The 16674-nt window shown below is 39.0% G+C and overlaps 1 protein-coding gene across 6 annotated transcripts in view; it reads left to right on the forward strand.

The window, feature by feature from the left end:
- The window catches only part of Enox1 (ecto-NOX disulfide-thiol exchanger 1), a 661835-nt gene that overhangs the window by 578853 nt on the left and 66308 nt on the right, over positions 1 to 16674 (forward strand). For all 6 annotated transcript variants that reach the window (XM_023700180.1, XM_023700182.1, XM_023700181.1 and 3 more), the window contains 2 exons: positions 12103 to 12210; positions 16062 to 16118. In XM_023700180.1, the coding sequence (XP_023555948.1) occupies positions 12103 to 12210; positions 16062 to 16118 (165 nt within the window). The remainder of the gene's footprint in view (positions 1 to 12102; positions 12211 to 16061; positions 16119 to 16674) is intronic.

The following is a 16674-nucleotide window of genomic DNA, read 5'->3' on the forward strand; positions in this document are numbered from 1 at the left end:
TTTCACTTATGAGTATATCATTGGTCTCTTAGTGGTCCCTGGGAGAAAGTGAAGTGGGGATTTAGAAAATAAAGATAAGAGACAAAGGCTGAGATCATGTGGAGGCCCCTTTAATGGATGGGCACAGGACCTAACAACAAAAGTAAAAGCATTTATTGATACTCTCACAAAGTATCATGAGACATAAGGTTGCCTAGTGACTAATGACTGAAATTGTCCAGGAAGCATGCTTTTCTCAATACTGAGGTAGCTTGACTGCTTTAGGTACTACAGCCTTGTCCTGCCCTCACATATATGGCCAATTTCCAGCTTCAGCCACTCCCACCACAGCTGTCCTACCTTGACCATGGCATGTGGAAGAGATATAACTCAGAGGTTCTATGTACTGCAATTATGCTGAAACACAGGGTTCCATATGAGATTTAATGTTTTGAAATAACTTGAAAAGCTTGGGGCAAGGGGTAGACTCTCTCTGCCTCTGATTTTTGTGATAGTTGAATATACCTGTTTATTTATGAAGCTTGTGCTAGGGTCACCTAAAGATTCAAAGTGCCAATTCAAAGTGCTATTCTTTTCTCTTTACATTGCTTCTAGATGTTTGATTATTCAAATAATACAAATGTCAACTTGTGCTAACAAAGTTGGGAATAGTATAATTGTTGAATTATCTTTAGTAATTTCTGCAGTTTTTGAAAGTTAAATAACTTGGATGATGCAAACTTGTAATATCCATAATAAACTTTTCTTTTTGTATGTGTGTGTTTTTTGTTTGGTTGTTTTGGGGTTTTTGATACTGGGGATAGAACTCAGGATCTTGCACCTGCCAGGCAAGCACTTATCCCACTGAGCTATCCCCTGGCCCCATAATAAACATTTTATCTTTACACATTTCTGGCTGATATCTAGGTAAGATCTTTAGCTATATTGCCTCTCTTCATTTATCTACAGAATGTGCTAGATCCTTGCAACTTTCTTTTTCCATTAAGACTCAACTAAAACCTTTTAAGACTATGTTTTATGTCTTTGTTCCATAACCAGTAAGTCAAAAGCTTATTCCCTAAAACTGCAACCAAATGGCCAGTTGTGGTGGTCAAGTGTTTTGCTGCCACTGATGGAATGAATACTGTTATGGGTCAGCTCTCCTCTGTCACTTGCCAAAAATGTCACCAAAGGCAGCCACAAGATTTTCATCACAAATCGTTACCTACACAATGTTTCTAGCTGTCATCTCTGATCATGACTGAATTATAAACCCAACAAAGAAAAAAACAAATCTCTGTTAGCTTTTGGGACATGTTACAAGGCCCAGCTGTTCAATCAGGTTATTGTCTGATTGGAGTAAATGGGCCAACCTGGCTGAAAAGCATGTTAATATTTTAATTTTCTGCATTAACTGTACATGTGTCCAGGGGTTGGAGTGATCACCACCTCATGTAATTACAAAAAAAAAGTGATAAGAATGCATGAATCCCAGCAAATTGAATTATCTTTTTCAATGGAATTGCCAGAAAAGGCAGTTGATAAAATAGACCTGATGCATATTCCTACTTCAGCAGGCATTTGCCATCTTCTCTTGTGAATTGGATGTAGTATTAATTCAAGGTGGCCCTTCTGTGTTTTCAAAATTGGCAGGCAGACAACTGGGGTGGGGCAAACAGCATGCCTTGTTCTCTGCATATTAACCCTCAGGACTCCCTATTCTGTGGTAATTAAAAGTCAGTTGAGGTCAAGGACAGCACTTTTACTTACCTCAGTACCTCTTATCATTCAAGGAACCTCATGTGCTTAATGAGTGTTCTTTAGCCTCACAGTACTCCACTGGTAGGTATCGTTTACCTAACATGTGAAGAAAGTGAAACGTGGAAGCTCAAATGATCGTGCAAAATATAGTTTAAAGGGCTTGGGAGATGGCACAGTGGCTTATGTGCCTGCCTGGCAAGTGCAAGACAAGGTCCTGAGCTTTATCCCCAGTACCTAAATATATATGTACATACATACATACATACATACATACATATATACATACAGTTTAAAGCGGTATCATTTGAAAAAGTAGTTTTTAGAATCTTCCAAATCCCTTTTACATCTGCTTTTTCTCTGTTCATGGTTCAAGAAATCAGTTGTTTTACCAATGACAAATTATTCCTCAGGAGACAATGGTGAGAATAGAAGTAGAAAGAAGAGACCAGAGCAATGAAGTGGCTCATTCAAGGCTGCACAGCAAATCAACAACAGAGCAAAATCATGCTAGCCTTTGCCTTTTTGTCAGCCCTTGTCTAGATTTATTTTCAGGATAAAACTGCCTTATTGGGCTAAAGTACTGAATCTTGTAACAGGTAACTTCAGTGGGTCATATGAGTGCCAAGAGGCGTCTTTCTTATGAGCCCTTCCCAAGGGCAGAGTAAAACAAAGAAAAAGTCTTTGAAACTGTATGAGAAGAAGTAGCTCCCAGCCACTCACAGCCCAACAAGCTGGGGCCATGCCCTCTCTCAGAGGCCTGACCTGAGAGAGTCAGTAGTCATCCACCTAGTGTAATGCAGCACTAGGATAGGATCCTTTCAAAAACACCTTCCTGAGCTAAATGACATTATTTTCAGTGATAATCATGAATAAAACAAATAATAATAATGACCAAGAAAGAACTGCAGTCTGAATTTTTTCTGGTTTTCAGTACTGAGGAGGCATTTACGTTGAGCTACATCCCAGCCTTTTATTATTTTATTTTACCCACTCAAGAGTTTACCCTGAGCATCATTTCAACTAGTCAGTTCTTATATTCAATAAATTTGATAAATTTGTCTTTTTAGTATTTTCTGTTACACTGGTTGATAAAAATATGCAATTTTGGTCATCCTGTATTTAAATAATTGCACTGGTAAGTAGTTAAAGCAGGTTGGCCTGTTGCAGGTTGGCTTTTAGCTTAACCTCCTGCTTCCTTTGCCTCCCAGAGTGCTGGTGTTTTAGGCCTGAACCATCATGGCCTCCTGAAAATGTTCTCATATTAAATTTCATATATATTTAAGCCATTAAAAATAGAATATCAAAAATATTCTAGTACAATAAAATAAATCATAACTATCTATCCAATAATTTTCATTAATCCACAAACTAGTTGGTTTTAGTTACTCTCCTCTCATTGCTGGGACAAATACCCGACACTCAAAATGAAGGAAGGAAAGGTTTATTTAGCTCACAGTTTCTGGAGGTTTCAGTCCACACTCAACTGGCTCCAAGGCAGAGTGGCACACGGCAAAGGGCAGTCTTTTAAGACGGTGGCAAAGAGCAAGAGCAAAAAAGGGAGCAGCAGCTCAAGCAGCTAGCCTCCCTCCCCTCCTTACATTGAAATGCAAATTACCAGGTGCAGTATCCACACCCACAATAATCAATCACAAACTCCGCCCCAAGACTGCATGAGGCTTTGGGGGGACACCTATACACAAACCATAGCACAGTTTGAACTTTGATCTTTGATTTCAATTAACATACTATTAATAGGTAAGCCATTGTTCCTTAAATAATAATGAATTTTATTAAAACTAAAAGCAGAAGGCAGTTTAAGCAATTATTAATTACATCACAAATATAATGGCTTCTTTTTGGGGGGGTTGTGTTTGGTTTTGGTTCTTGGTTTCTTTCAGTTTTTAGAGACAGACTCTCACTTTTTAGTTCAGGTTGCTGTGTAGCCCTGGTTAACCTTAAACCTGCAACAGTGCTGGAATTATAGTCATGAACCACTGTTCCTAGCCCAGATACAATGTTTTCTTGATTTGTCTTTTACCTTTAAAGTAAATAATTAACAATTTAAAGTACATTTCAATTTTTAAATTATTAAACTTTAGCAAAAACATTTCATGGGAACTAAAAATTTTACTTGAGACCAGCCAAAAATAAGACTTTTTTTCCCACTGTCTCAAGTTTAAATGTAAAAATTCTTGAAGTATGATTGTGGAATGAATTGAAGCAGTACAAATTTTAGTTTGTAGTTTTTGCTATCTTTATTCATTTTCAGTCTACTATTGAAAAGCAAAATGTATGTAGTACCACAGGCATTAGAGAGACTGTGCTCAAAGCAAGCACAACTGATTCTGAGTCCCAGCAAGTGTGTGTACCTGTGCCCTTTGTGTGTGCTCGTGAGAGGGAGCAGGGAGGGTTAAAGGCTGGGGCAGTCAGTTTCAACATAAAATATGTGAAAGAACTAACTGCAGTGTGCTGATTTAAAGACTACACTACATGTGTATTATTAAATTTTAACAGTACTAGAAGTGATTATTTGAAATTTAGATCAAAATATTTTTATGAGGAAGGAGGATTTTTATTACTGATTTTGCTTTGAATAGCTAATGTACCATGATATGGATAGGCCTTGGATGAATTTTATTACTGTATGAAAATTCAAAACCAATGTACCTGTTTAACTCCTGCACCCCAGGCAGACAGCATCCAGGCCCCACCCTCAGGGTCCCACTGCTTCCCACACCCTTAGTCCCTTAGACCTACAACTTGATCCCTTCCTGTGTTTTACCAGCTCTGGGAGTCCTACAAAGATGACTCCCCCTGCCTCCCTTTGGGAAATTTCATGGCTGAAAAAATTATTGGATTTTGTTTTCCTTTTTCATAGCATGGAAAGTCTTATTGCATTATAGCCCAGACTTAAGAAACCTGAAAATATTTTAGCTCTAAAACCCTGTTCTCTGGGTTCTGCACTTCTCTCTTCCTGTCCTTGTGCTCTGAGAGATCTTGCTCAGAAGTACACAGAGTCTGCAGCCTTTGCTTCTCCCTGTAGCATGATCAGGGGAAGGGAGAGCCTGGCAGCATGCCACCTTAGGAGGAGGTGGATACTTCATGTCTCAGGCACCCCCACAAAGATCTGTAGTTGGGAAAATGCTTAATTCTGCCTCTTCACCAATCACCCTAGGTCTCTGGACACTTAGGGTGGTATAGGCATGATTCATGGTTCCTGGTTTTGACCTCTCAGAAAGCAAGCCCCAGAAAGCCTTCCCCTGGGCCATTTAGTTGAGCTGACACTAGAATCTGAACAGTAGGGTCAGAGGATGGAGTCATGCTCCAGGTGTTGCTTGGATATAAAGGAAGCTTGATCCCATCGAGAGCACGAGATTGCCTTTCTGCCTAGCAATGAGAATGCCATTTAAAATTCAATATCAGAAAAGATATTGATGAGATTAAGGGCCTGGAGGAATTGATTTATGAGGAAAGACTCAACGAATTAAATATGTATAGCCTGGTGTAATAGGATATTAGCTCTGAACACAATTTCATTTCTGTGATCCAGCATTCCTTTATCAGTCATCTGAAAGTGAAGTTCTTTCCAGATGTCCCTCCCCTGAGGTCACTGTGCCTGAGGCAGAGAGAGGTACCACAGTGCCAGCATGGGCTTGGGTGCCCTCATGCCATAGAGTGAATTAAAGTTCAGTCTCATCCCCAGGTGAAAGTAGATGACATTTTCAACTAGAACAGAGCTTGCATAGTCCTAACAGCCACTGTGATGAGAAAATTCAAATGAATTCAATACCATCTTTTTTCCTAAGAAGTGAGCTTTACAAGTACCGGGCAGTAAATGATGGTCCTTCCTCAGGCCAGGTTTCTCTTTTTTTTGTCAGAAATGCCATTACCATTGAATGAGTTTGGCTTTAAGCAAAGCCTTGCTGTTAGGTTGTGCTATTGTGCACTTGATGTTTTTTACTTCTCAAATTTTTCCTAACAGGTTTGGCTCAAGAGTCTCAGTACTAGATATAAAACAGGCATGGGTGGGCTGGCTTTGTCAGTGGGAACTGAGCTCATGTTCCTCACAGTGTGAAGTCAGTGAGAACTGAAACAGGATGGAGGTTGGAGATTGAGTGGAGAGCTTGGGGACCCATGTGGGCATGAAGGATCACACCAAACAGGAGGGCACTGGGGGCATATGCTCCGATCTTAGGGCTATACAGGAGGAGGAGCTGGCAGAGTTGGCCACAGATTGCAAGCTGAAACATGGTGTCTGGTGAAACCAAGTTGGGGACAGTACATAGACAGGATGCAGCTGAGTGTACTCCTGGGCTTGTCCATCTAGATCTAGAACTATCCACCATAACCTTTGGGGTGTACTCCTTCTAGAAGCCCCCAGACCCTGTTTCTTTAGGTGATACTCTGCTAGTCTTAATGATATGTCCCACTGGATGGGGATCTGATTTATAGCAGTTATGGAAATAGAATAGCATTTGTAGAAAATGAGTCAAAAAGACCAAAAACATGTTAAATTTAAACTAATGATATTTCACAGAGTCAAAGATTGCCATGTTTTTTATGAATGTTCCACTTCTCATTTCCAATAAGAGGAACAAGTTGTGACTCACAGTTGATTTCCTATGCTCATTCTTCTGACCTTGTGTTATGGCTTGTGTCTAGTTGTGCCCCCAAAGCCTCACGCAGTCTTGGGGCGGCTTCTGGAGCTTGTGACTGATTATTGTGGGTGTGGATGCTGCACCTGCCCTAGGGCAGGTAATTTGCATTTCAATGTAAGGAGGGAAGAGAAGCTAGTGGCTTGAGCTGCTGCTACTACTCCCTTGGGCTCTTGCTCTTTGCCACCACCATGAAAGGTTGCTTTCTGCTATGTGCTGCTTTGCCTTGGACCCAGCTGAATATGGACAGAAACCTCCAGTAGCTGTGAGCTAAATAAACCTTTCCCTCCTTCAGTTTGGGTGTCGGGTATTTGTCCCAGCAACAAGAGAAGAGTAACTAAGACACCTTTGGCCCCCAAAACCTGAATTCATATGGAAACTACATTGGTTTTAACCAGTATTTTGTGCTGCCCTAGATTAATTATCCTGAATTGGCAAGTTTGTGACTCAGGGTATGGAAGACAGGGTCCCTACCCTTCCTTTGTAGTTTCTGTGTTATCCAGCCTTGCACTCTGCACAAAATAAGCTCAGTGTTGATCGAAGGAATAAATGAGTGAATAGTAACAAGTTGCTTTAGAACTAAACATATAGCCAACCATCAGGGAAATTCTGAGATAAACAAAGAAGAAAATAATGTGTATGTACTGTGTGTGTGTGTGTGTGTGTGTGTGTGTGTGTGTGTGTGTTCCTGTTAGTCTCTATATTTCTAGCTGGTGTCATGAGTTCACCTGATACTACCAATCTAAATATGGAAAGAGTACTAACTTCTCTACCACCACAGAGGACAAAAAACATGTGTTCTGTATCAGAGGCTTCTATGTTTTGTGTCTACCACAACCTCTGTCCTCAGGTAACCTTTCTGAGAGTTATCCCAGTTACATGTGTGTCAGTTATAATGTCATGTCTTATGTATATTTCATATAGGATATTTACAGTGTCTGTGACTTTTATGAAGTCTACTTTACATAATGTGTCAACTCTATCAAAACTTCACCTTGGTAGTCAAATTACAAAATTTAATGGGAAAAAAGACAAGTAAGAGGTGTTACACTTTTTACAGTGAAGTTAAATCCCCAGCGCAACTCACAGAAGTGTACACTACACAGTAACATCTCCCACATCCTTGCTCCTAAGTGGGCATGATGAATGCCTGGTAGAAGTCATTGCTAGGAGGATTTTAAGTTTGCTGTGTCCTGATTTCCCTTTGAAATTGACAATGCAGGGTGGTTGCCAAGGTAGAAATCACAGTCTGAGGCCGGAAAATTGAGTTGTGTAAGTGGTAGGTCTGTTCCAGACAGTATGACCTCAGATATATGATTCAACCCTGGTGTGCCTATAATTCTCCAATCTGTAAAAATGGAAATGTGACCTCACTTATTCTGGGGCTCCAAATAACATTTGTAATGCTCTTTGAATTCGTTATAAAGAAAGACCCATTACACACTGAAGTCTGCATCCCCAAAGAGCAAGGGATTCTATTAAAATCAGTGGCCTAGGAAAATCACAGTGTGTCAGGTACAGTATATATTTACCTGCTTATTGTCCACCAGAGTGTTTCCTCTTGATTGGCATATGGATAATTGTCTAATTGGAATACATTCAGTTGTAACCACCAAAGAATGTAATAGTGCATCTGTTTAATGCCATGCTCTCAAATGTTAAATTAAAATTATGCTGCAGTCAGCCAATCCAACCAGGAGTCACTTCTGAATAAGTTCTAGCTGCTGTGAACTTCTGTAATTAAGACACATTGTTACTTAAAAATTCAGACTAAAAAGAATATTATACAATATAATAAATTTCAATGAAAAAGCCCGGAAAATCTGACTTAAATTATCTAGTTCTAAACTAGCTCACTGTTTTTATAGGGCATGTAGACAAATGAAGAATAGCAGTTTTGAATCACCACTATTTTGAATACATAAATGTTGGATTCACAAGTATATACTTTATAACCAAAACAAAGCATTAATTTTGTAAAGTGCAGAAATAGTCTACTAAGTGTGTTGACTTTATTTTTTCCTTTGGTGGTGTTTTTTTTTTTTTTCTTTTTGCAGTGGGACTTGGGGAAATAAATTGCATAATTATAAATTCATTGATTGGAATTATTTAACCTTTTAAGAAATATTCCTCTGCAGATTAAGAAAGATGTCTGAAACTACCAGAGTAATAAATCAGAATGTCTTAAATGGTGCTTTTATGTTCCTCTGGAAGTTTTATGTATCCATCTGTCTAGAACAATAAATTATCCAGTGATACAAGATCAGGTAGTTTCTGGCTTTGTTTGTTAAATCATGGTTTAACTCTGTAAAAGCAGGGAAGCTGAATCAGACATTCCTTCATTCCTTCAGTCATTCATTTATTTTCTATCTACCCTGTATTGGATATGCCCTGATTTTTGGTAGATATAGTCACATGGGGAGGTAAGTATGAAATGTAGTATACCGTAGGGTTTTGGAAGCATAGAATGTAGATGAATTAACATTACTTGGACAATTAGAGGATACATTATTTTCACTGAGGAAAAACCCACAGGGGAGAACCCAGGGCCCCTGCATAAATTGTGTAGATTTTTATCTTGGGGAAGGACACCAGGCCATAGGGGAGAATAGGAATAAAATCTAGTGCCTATCAACTACTGATACATGGTTATATCTACCTGAGGACAGGCCTCTTCTGAGTTGCATAGAGGTATCATGTGCTTTGGTGGTAGCCCAAAGCAACATTGGAGTTGGAGCTTGAAGATTAAGTAGGAATTCCAGGCAGAATGCCAGGTAGTAAACATGTCATAAGTCATGAAAGGACCTAGCATGTCTAGGGAAAGATGAGTTGTCTAGTGTTCTGAGAAACTAATACTATTTTTAAGCATGGGAGTGCTGTCATTCTGAAGTAGTCAACTCTCTTAAGGGTATATGTGCATGTCAGGGGAAAATGGCAGAAGCTAGAGGAGAGGAGACAGCAGCCTGAACGATGACAGTGAGAAGATGAAGAAAAGGCAAATTGGTTTTGAGGCTGTGACAGGAATCAAGATTGACTTCAGGGTTTCAACTCTGGATAGCAGGAGGGGAGACCTGAGATATGTAAGGAGTGGAGAAGGAACATGTGCTTCTCGGGACCTTGGTCAATGAACCATCTAGTGAGCAAGAAGAGAAAGGCTAAGTTGTGAAGATAGCTTTACCAGCACATGAGATATGTGTGTGGCTGAAGCCATGGGCACAAATGGGATCACCAGGAGTATGGTGAGAAGAAAAGAACTGGCATATGAGATAGCATTTAGCAAAGCACTGGTGCTATCAGCAAGAACAGTGTGAGCAGTGCGCTCAGGATTGAAGTCACTTAGAGCCAACCGAGGACTGAAGGAGCATTGAAGGAAGCAATAGTTCTCATCCCTGGTTGCACATTAGTATTATCTGTGAAGGTTTTAGAACAATCATCAATACCTGGGCCTTACCTCTAGATATTCTGTTAATTGCTTTTCTGCAGGACTCAGAAATCCATATTTTTAAAGCTTCCCAGATAATGTTAATGGATAGCCAGAATTAAGAACCACTGTCCGTGACTGTACTTTGAAAGAGTATAAATAAAATTCCATAACTAGCAAGCATACAATGAGATACTGAAAGTCACAGGGGCTCACAGAAGATAATATTTTTAAAGATGAAGAATCTGTATATTCTATTATTGGCAAAATTTAAGAAACTGAATAATGCTTTTCAAAAAAATAATAATGCTTTTCCAGTGGCTGTTCACACTACACCAGTTGAGATTTGTGTCCAAGTGATAATTTCTTTGTCTTTCCCTCCATCTTAAAGTCATTTTATCTTTTTCTCATTACTAAAGTAGTACATACTCATTGCAGATATAACAGAAAATAAGCAAACAAAATTAACAGAAAGATCCACACATTTACATACTCAGACAGTATCTGAATATTATTCTTCTCTGTGACTATGTTGGCAAATTAACTGCAGTATTTTCGTAACCTGGACTGTCTTTCATTGAGTAGCGTATTATGTGTGTCTTCTGTGTCTAGGGTTCATGCAGCTTCATTTTTAAAGGCTGGGTAGCATTCTAGTGAGGACTGTTGTGAATGTTACTAATTTCCTTCTGCTAGACCTAAGTTGTTTCTGTATTTTGCCATTTCATGTGCTACAGTGAGCAAACAAGCTACTTACTTTTGAAAATAATTTCCTATCTATCATTTGATTCATTTTAAAAGTAAGGTTAAAGATGAATTTGTAATTGTATAGTAAAAGCTAACAATTCATTTAGCATGACCTAAGTCAGAGCACCAGCCCCTCTGGAGACTGATCTGGAATCAGCCGAGATAGCATGAAGGGACAGTGTCATCCCCTCACTGTTTGAGTTGCTCTGGGTACTTATCACCATGCCAGAAGAGAACAGAGACTTCCTCCTTGGTGATTTCAAGCCAATCAATGCATAACTGAATCATTCAAACTGTCAAGGAGCCATCTGGTGTCATGTGATGCCCTTACATGTGATAGTGACATGGGCAGGGCATCACAAGGAAATCAGTACATATGCTCGTGAAAATAACGTACATTCTTAAATCTGGTGCCAAAGTAGGAAACAGCACTAGTAAGCCCCAGGCAAAGCACAGAGTGTTTTTCTGAGCATTTCCTACCCTAAAAGTCCCCAACCCAGTAGTTTTGAAGATTTAACTTAATCCTTAAGTATGAGAAATTCAATGCCAGTGTTTCTTCATGCTCTGGCGGTTAGGAGCCATCCAGGAAGCTCCACCACCAGTTCATCAGGGCTGCACAGAAGCAGCCTGGATATTGGAGACCGGCCTCTTTGCAGTGGGAGCACACTAATGCTTCCACAGCATTTGTACAGCGTTTGTTACATACGGTGCAGGAAAATGCTCTGGTGTGTTTTCACTCTGGGCCTTTCTTGTCAAGAAGCTGAGTAGACAAAGCTGTTTCTAGGGCCTGCATTGGAGCTCTTGATGCATTATCCAGCTCTGGGTACATCAGTGGAGAACCTGTCCCAGACAGTCCGGGCAGGGATGGGATGGGCAGCACAGGCCTCCAGGCAGACAAGGCGAGCCGCCACAGGTGTTAGCATGGGCAAAGCGGGGAACGCTTGGGGCTTGCAAAAATCTCTTCAGTAGCCCTGCTTAAAAAATAGCCATGTAGGCCACAGCATAGTATTTTGACAGGTTATTTCAGCAGTTTTTTCAGCTGATCTATTGATTGCAGCTTGGACTTCAGTCCTGCTGATCCAACAAAACATCACCATCATCACAGAGAAAATAAGATCTTATGGTCTCTGCTGCTTGGTCAAGCAGCTCTGTGGAGCTACGTGAAGATAGTTTTACTGTACATGTTAAACTGGACCAAGTTGACTGATTATCTTTTCTATTATTTAGTTTCATCATCTGTAAATATGATGTTTATTGACACTATTCTACATGTTTATAAATATGCATTCATTCAGAGGAATATAATAGTGTCTTCCAAATTCTAAAACAAGTTTTTGTACATCTGTATCACAAGCTAATAATGTGACCAGGACTAGAGTATTCCTTATATTAAGAAGGAAAAACACATAGACAAAATGTCAAAGTCAACTGGTATCTGGATAAAGCCTTAAAACATGTAAAAATATCATCATTTTGATCATATTTTGAATATCTTATATCCACCTCTTCTTCAATGCACTAAGTATCCTTTTAATTTTGCAGCAATTGCTGACCATCCAGGAGGAGTTAAACAGCAAAAAATCAGAACTGGAACAAGCAAAGGAAGAGCAGTCCCACACACAAGCATTACTAAAAGTCCTGCAGGAACAAGTAAGTGAAGGGTACATGTTCTGATTTACTAAGAATCTAAAGGTTCCCAACGCAAACTCCCTCGTACGCTGCTCACACAAACCTGAGGAAATCTGCAGGATGATTAGCCTGTACTCTGTCAAGCCTCCCAATAGGTTTCCCACATGGAATTTATAATGCAATTCTTAACATCTTTGCACATCATGTACCTACCCAAACTACCAACACCTGCCTGCGCTATTGAATGCTTCTTCTACAATGAATTTTGATGAAGTTTTAAAGTATTGGCAGCAACATTAAAAAAAAAAAAAAAAAAAAAAAAACATCTCTTTTCTCTACATCAGGGCTCTTATCTGACAGTGGTGAGCAACGAATCATTCACATGACATTTGTAAGTCTGATCATTTCGTTCTGGCTTCCTTTGATAAAAAAAAAAGTGTGGCCTGACATTGATAAGTACACAGGAAGGCATTGTCTTACAGTAGGGTAAGATGGATCAGGTAGCAGACAGCAGAGTGAAATCCAAGCCCTAGAGTCTATACACTGGAAGAGCCAAGAGAGCCCTTGAAATACTTTCCAATTCCTGACCTTCACTTTCTGCAGACAACGTAATGACTGCTAATTAGATGGCAGGAAAAATCACAGATAGTAACTCCAACCCCTGCAGTCAACTCTGGATTGTTTTATATTTTCACTTGCTTATGAAACAGTTTTTTTATACTGTCTGAGTAACCTCAAAAGTGACATTTTAGAAAATATGAAGTAAGTGAGTGCTGTGGCACAGCTGGTACTCAATCTCTTTATAAATGATTTTCTATCTTTCAATCATTTAGAATTTAAAAATACATGTTTCTAGTTATTTTACAGAAAAAAATATAAGTGACTTATAAGGAGCCTCATAAAAAGAGGGCAGCTTCTTCCTCACCCACAGATATAAAAGTTTATAAACTTTTTTAATTTTAGAGGAAAATATTTTATGGAAGTAATGGTTACCTTCATTTGATTAATATAGATTCAGTAAATTACAGTGAGGCTGAATCTGTATGATTTGGATACATTGCACTGAACTGAAAAGTCTGGTTGACTGAAATCTCAGTTTCTTTGAGACCTACAATCACCACCCTCTATCATTATTATGAGACTTCTGGCAATGAGAAACTTGCTTGATTCCAGTTTGCTCCAGATCAGACATATACAACTTTGTGTTTGTTTTCCATTCTCTCCAAAAATTTTAATAATAGTGTTCATTAGAATGGAGAACAGTTAATTTCCCTTTTTTTCTAAATGACTCAAATCCTTAGTTTTATTTGAAGTCCCGACCCCAGTTATAAAAGTAGATTCTGAGTTGTGCAGAAAGTATTTATCCAATCTTGCTATGGCATGTATTTTGGGGACATCATACTTCACTTTCCATGACTGAAAAAAGAAGAATGTGAAGAAGATTCAGAACAAAATTATTAAAGACCTTAGAAAATACCATGGGAAAGGAGTTATTTTCAAATCTTGCCTTTCAAGCTGAGGCATCAAGAATACCTAAGTCTCAGGGGACCAGTGACACATCACACCCAAAGGCAGTTGAGTGTTATTGCACTGCTGTCACCAATCTGCTTGCCTGTGAATCCTTTGCCTGATACCCAGATGGTCCTTCCAGGAGCAGGAGGCAATGTACATGTTCCCTCCGTGTCCCTGCAGCTTCCTCACCACCCACAGACGTACTTTGAAAATCATCCCTCACTTCCACAAGCATGGTCTATGATGCCTTTTGTGGATCCATTTAGAGTAACTATATGTGTAAACAATTTTTTTTTATTGCTTACATATATATGGCCTTAACAAATGGGCACATGCACACACATCACACTAGAAGTGATATACCCTTCTCTGAAGACTTACAATTTTGCTATTCAAAGTGAATGTCATCTTTAAGAATCCTGACCAGAGACTGTGTTTTGAACACAGACCTGTTCCCAATCAGGCCACCGCCCCTTCAGGAAGGCCAGAAGTGGTGATTTATTCCTGCTGCTCCCATTTGCTGAGATGTAGCTTCCTAGGCCCCTCTGGCCTTTCTGACTCCTGACTTTCCTATCTGAGGATTGTGAGAGTTTTCTACATCCAGAGTTCCTTTGTCAACCCAAGTGTATGAGACAAGATTTTTAGCCCCAATTTGGGAAGAGGAACAGCTGAAAATAGGAACTAGGGAATGAACCACAGGGCAGAGAAGCAGGACCTGGAGCTTCAGCTGCAGGGAGAAGTGCTCACAGGAAAAGAAGGAGTTGCAGGTGGAGTTCTGACAGAGTAGAGCGACCAGTGAGCAATACTGTAGACAAAAGGAGAGGAGAATGAGTCACATAAAGACAAAGGGCATTCCAAGGATAACATGGACTGGGAAAAGAGAATTAGTTTAAAAGGGAGAAGGAGGCCAACTGTCACCTTTATGCTGGTAAGCATGTAAAATGTTGAGCAAGCTTTAATAAATAATCCTTCCCTTCTGCTGCACAAGAACAGAGCTTCTGACCTAACCTTAGTCTACCTCATAGAAGCACAAGTATCAGAACCAAAAGTGTGATGAGCAGATGGGGTGTTGGTGGGGAAGAATAGGAGGAACACCTCAATAAGAAACCTTAAGCTAGCTTTGTGAGACTCTTGTATACTCTGATAAGAATAGTTTTTTCACTGGGTGTGTTTTTTCTAGTTATATATTTATCACACATTGTCCATGCTCCTTTGTGTGTGCTAGGCTAGAAACATCGATGATGTTGCTCTGAAGAAGAGTAGGCAGCTGTTTGTTCAGTGGGCTGATGTGACAGTGAGACAAAGAGACTTGTGTCCATAATTAGCTGCCTGCCCTATCTTCAGATTCTTTGTGTTACCATTTCTTTAGCATAGCCCCTCTCTTGGCATGGAGAGGGAATGGTTTTCTTCAAGATTACCCTGAAAATCCTGAAAATGTTTTTGTTTTAATGTGCACAAATAACCAGGAAAAAAAAAGTGTTGCCAATCAAACAGTTCATGGTGGTACACATGAATTTGATTTTGCTCAAATTTTAGGTATTTCTTATCATGTATATTTTCTAGTAGGTGGATACAAATATGAAGATACAGCTTCTTAAGCATCATAAGCTGGGAAGAAATTCTGGCAAGCAGCTGCAAGATCAGCTCACCTTTTCCTTTACTCTCTGTTCTGAGTCAAGACAGGATAAAATGCCAATTAAATATTTCCTGGAATGTGCTCACGTCTGATTACTCTTTATCCTCTGAGGAAGGAGAGTACTTTCAAATGTTCCCTGTTAAAAATCTCATTTGAGAAATAGCTTTTCTTCTGATGCTCCAGTGGCCAAGAAGATGTCTTTCCAGCTCTCCCTCTACGAAAAGCCAACTGTCCTTACCCTTTAGGTCCAGACATGATGCCAGCCATTCAAGTGGGTTCTCAAGGAAGATGTGTACAGCAGCACTGCAGCATGTTCAGACAGCTGAAAGATCCATCACTCACGAATGATCATTAGCATAACATTTAGCTGGTGGCAACTTACAAACACCACAGGGTTTAAATTAATAGCAATCCAACTAGGAAATGGAATCATTTATTATTCTTAAGAACCAATTTTATACATTTTATGACTATAGAACTGCTCTCTAATCTTATTGTTTTAAAAATAATGACCACAACCTATTTTTTTTAAACTGTCAAGCTTTATAAAATACTGGTCTCAGATTAGTTTCAGTAAGACTCATTAGAATTATGCGCTCCATCTGCATTTCCTCACTGGAAGTTTATAAAGTGCAGCCTCAGAAAAATAACATTAACAAGATGACATATATTTAAATATGCTTGCTTATTCATTTTTTTGTTTGTTTTTCTTTAAAATTTGCAGTTAAAAGGTACCAAGGAATTGGTCGAGACCAATGGCCACAACCTTGAGGATGCAAATGTAGGTACCATAAACATAATCTTTACTCTTTTCACTGGATGTTGGTTGAGTACATACATATGTGGCTCTTTGTTTCTAATGTTCAGGAAATCAGCCCTGCATTTTAGTAGCTTAAGATTATTGTATATACTTTAGTAATAAAATGTGAATATTCCCTGCTATTGTTAGTTTAGTTTAACATATATATCAGGTTAGAAATTCTTAAGCTAATTACCATCCAAAGTTCTAATCCCAGTGAATTTGTTTGACACCACTGTATTTCTAAAGCTGTAAAGTAATGAAGTGTTGGGGAAGCCAATGCAACAGAATGAGAGTAATAAGTTGTAGATTGCATATGAAGTGGATCAAAATAGACAATGACATTTAAATTTTTTTCATTTATTGTAGCAAAAGATGTTACCTTTTATCTTCCTCAAAGTGTTCCCCTCATTTCAAGCACACTTATCCCATCATTCTTTTTTTTTTAATATCCAAGGCAAATTGGGTATTTTTTTCTTTTCAAAGTTTTATTGATAAACATAAAGCAATGAGACAGTTTCAAATCAAATCGAAAGTA

The sequence above is a fragment of the Octodon degus genome, unplaced genomic scaffold (assembly GCF_000260255.1).
Source record: "Octodon degus isolate 3935 unplaced genomic scaffold, OctDeg1.0 scaffold00122, whole genome shotgun sequence".
Taxonomy (NCBI): Eukaryota; Metazoa; Chordata; class Mammalia; order Rodentia; family Octodontidae; genus Octodon; species Octodon degus.